The sequence below is a fragment of the Mangifera indica genome, chromosome 20 (genome assembly GCF_011075055.1).
Source record: "Mangifera indica cultivar Alphonso chromosome 20, CATAS_Mindica_2.1, whole genome shotgun sequence".
In the NCBI taxonomy this organism is placed as follows: Eukaryota; Viridiplantae; Streptophyta; class Magnoliopsida; order Sapindales; family Anacardiaceae; genus Mangifera; species Mangifera indica.
In genome coordinates, this window is record NC_058156.1 from 9,761,466 (window position 1) to 9,764,694 (window position 3,229).

A 3,229-nucleotide genomic window follows, 5' to 3' on the forward strand; every position below is an offset into this window, starting at 1 on the left:
ATTAACCCAAATATAGTTTAAACTAAAAAGTGTTTGAAAATTTTAACAAAATTCTAATTCAAATTGGATTACAATTAAAAATCTCTTTGTCAAAATTTAAACTGATACAATACAAATACGATCGAGTAAACAATCGAGTCTAATTTGAAGGCTAGGCTGATTTTAATGCAAAGAAGTAGGAACGTGATTTGGGTGGGGTTTGTGTAGAATTGTCATAATCCTCTTAATGTCGGATGCGAGGCAATATGTCCCACAAATCCACCTTGTTTATCTGCTTTGCTATCACCATCCCTTATAGGTATATATATATATTTATATATTCCAAAATATATATACATAATATTATTTATAAAAAAAAAAATCAAAATATGTAATTTCTTAAAATTTCACTGACTCTTATGAAATTTTATTATTTTTTAATTAACTCTTATATTTTTTTTTTATTAAATTTTTACCTTTTTATATTATATCTCTTTGTCTGCCCTAGTTGATCTATTAGTATAACAATATTGATAATGAACAAAGAACAGAAACACAAAAACACACATGAATAAAGAAGTAATATTGTGGGCAATAAATTGGTGGGAGCATTTGATCATACAATGTAAAAGTAATATTTCTTAATTCATCGCAAGGTTAATAAAATTGGTGAAACATTAAAATTTTCAGAGGAAAAATTTGGGTTCAAGCCTGTGTCTTGAATGTGAGGATTGGGTCACTAATACATGCGGATACCGTGTTACCAAAGAAAAATTTCTTAATTGAGTTCACTCTTACTTTTGGGTGATTCCAAGGTATTATTTTTGATCAAGTACTGCATCCAGTTTCAGCCCCTCTACAAAGCTGAAAGGAAAAAGACCAGAAACGAGAGGGGAAAAGAAAACAAATGCTCTATTTTGTTTTGCCTATCCAGAAATTATTTGTCTTTACCTTGGAATCACTTTGACCAGAAGCTCTCTTAGAAGCAAGCTCTTTTTTCTCTTCATGATTTTTTCCCATTTGAGCCTCTTGTTTTTCCATTTGTCTTTGTCTTTTAGCTTTCTTGCTTGAGCCACCATCCTCCACTTTTTCAACATGCTTGAAATGGGAAGCACTCTCTCCATTTCCATATGGATAACTTGGGCCAGAAGCTGCATCAGAAGCCAGGGAATCATCACTGTCATCATCATCATCATCATCATCATCTGTTTCATCATTATCATCAGTAATATCAAGATAATCTTCAATATCCTCATGATCAGAGCCAATATACATGGTCCAACCAGATTCACAGCTGTTACATTCTTCACCTGATCCTCCAAACACGTTGGAATACTCCATTGGTATAACGGCCAAGAAGAAGAAAGAAAAGTTGAATAGGAGTGAACTAGTTATGAGGGTGAAAATAAAGCTAAGAAGGGACTAAATATAACTACTCACACAAACACAAAATTTATAGTGATTCACTCTCTGTATCGAGCTACATCCATTTTGTTATTTCAATTTTTCACATTGAAGAAGAAGCGAAATTACAAGTCTCTTTCAAGCCTCACAAATTGACTCTCTCTCTCTCTCTCCCCCCTAAGTCTCTTTTTAATGATAAGATGAAGAGTGATACAAATTAATTATGACCACAATATATACATACATATATATATATATATGTGAACACAATTAATTAAAGTATAACTAAAAATAGGCCACACGAAATATTAAAGCAAAAAAATTTCAAAAAATAAAAGGGTATGAAATTTTTACATGGTTCAGCTACAAATATAATCTACATCCATGAAATCTTGTCCAGTCATTTCGAATCCACTAAACTCAAGTAAACATCAAGCACAAATAGGAATTTAGGTTAAATATATGAAGAATGTGTTTTGTATTGAAGTTAACATAGTTTCTAACAATAGCTTACCAAGTTTGAATTGAAGCGAGAAGTCCAACTGAAGTTATATACAAGTTTAATTTCTCAATGGTAACCACTTTTGTAAGCATGTCATCAAGATTTTGACTCGTTTTAATCCTCCATAGAGCAATAACTCCCTCCAAAGCTCAGTGCATGAAATAGTTACAAATTTGTATTGGTTTTGTCCAAATTCTTTAATAGATGAATGACATTTTAATTATCATAATACAAAGTTCTCTTCTCATAATTGAAAAAAAAAAAAAATCTTCCAAGAATTATTGTAACCATATTAACTCTTGTACTTGTTCTTGATAGAGTAAATGAATCAAGAAGTGAAATAACTATTAAGAGATTATTAGTAAAGTCAGAAAAATGCAGGTATTCTATCTCTGCTAGCCTTAGTTATTGCAGTTGTGTATTTCTGTTTTGTATATGAAGTAACACTTGTAATCAATTTCAATTAATGAAAACAATAAAACAAATTTTCAATGTTCTTCTTCGACCTTACTCTTTTTTTCTCTCAAACTTTCTTCATTTTCTCTCGAATTCTCTCAGGTTCCTTTCCTATTCTTAATTATATTTCTTAAAAAAATAATTATACACAAACATATTGGAAAAAAACCTATATTATATTTAAAAGCTAATTTGGCTTCTAACTAAACTGTGCAATACTAATATTAAATGGGTAAGGGATAACTCTCATCAGATCACCTGAAAATAAATCTAAAGACCATTAATTCTCTGACTTCAATCAGCAGAAGACAGCTACAAGTTGTGAAAGAAAGCGAAATCCATCTTAAAAACAAAAGGCATAAATACCAGAGTTCTTTCAATTTGGAAGGACATGGGGTTGTCCACTTGATCATTGATTATTAATAAAAGAAATGCTTATAAATGTGAAGACAGATGGCTCAGTATATAAAAACTAGAGAGAATATAAGACCTATGTGGTTTAAATATAGGCAGGACAGGAAAGATTGTGAAAGACCTCCTTCACTAACCTTCATAATTTCCTTTTCCGTTTCATTTATAAGCGTGAAGTCTTTTTACCTGATAAATCATATAAACAACCCAAATAGAGCTTCAGGTTTCAGACTATCACTAATGGCAGCTATTTTTTTAACAATAAAATTATATATATAAATAATTAATATAAATTTAAATATAAATAATAACATTTCATCATATAATTGAATGAATTCAATTTAATAATGCATTTGTCTTCGTAATTTATCCTCAGAAAAGCATGTCTATGGCTGTTGTGTTATTAAGGAACTGAGCCCACTAAAATACTAAAACCCTAAGTTTGGTGACTGTCTCACAATTATTATATCAATTAGA

At 30.3% G+C, this 3,229-nt stretch overlaps 1 protein-coding gene across 1 annotated transcript; it reads right to left on the reverse strand.

Annotated features, from left to right (window-relative positions):
* Window positions 1-777: 777 nt before the first annotated feature.
* Window positions 778-1,567, reverse strand: LOC123204833 (protein SUPPRESSOR OF PHYTOCHROME B 5-like). The gene has a single exon (XM_044621636.1). It carries the CDS (start codon window positions 1,318-1,320, stop codon window positions 892-894), a length of 429 nt encoding a protein of 142 aa, XP_044477571.1. The 5' UTR covers window positions 1,321-1,567; the 3' UTR covers window positions 778-891.
* Between the last annotated feature and the right edge of the window lie 1,662 nt (window positions 1,568-3,229).

Excerpts from the sequence above, each read along its gene's own strand:
- LOC123204833 (XM_044621636.1), bottom strand. The coding sequence starts at position 1,320 with ATGGAGTATTCCAACGTGTTTGGAGGATCAGGTGAAGAATGTAACAGC.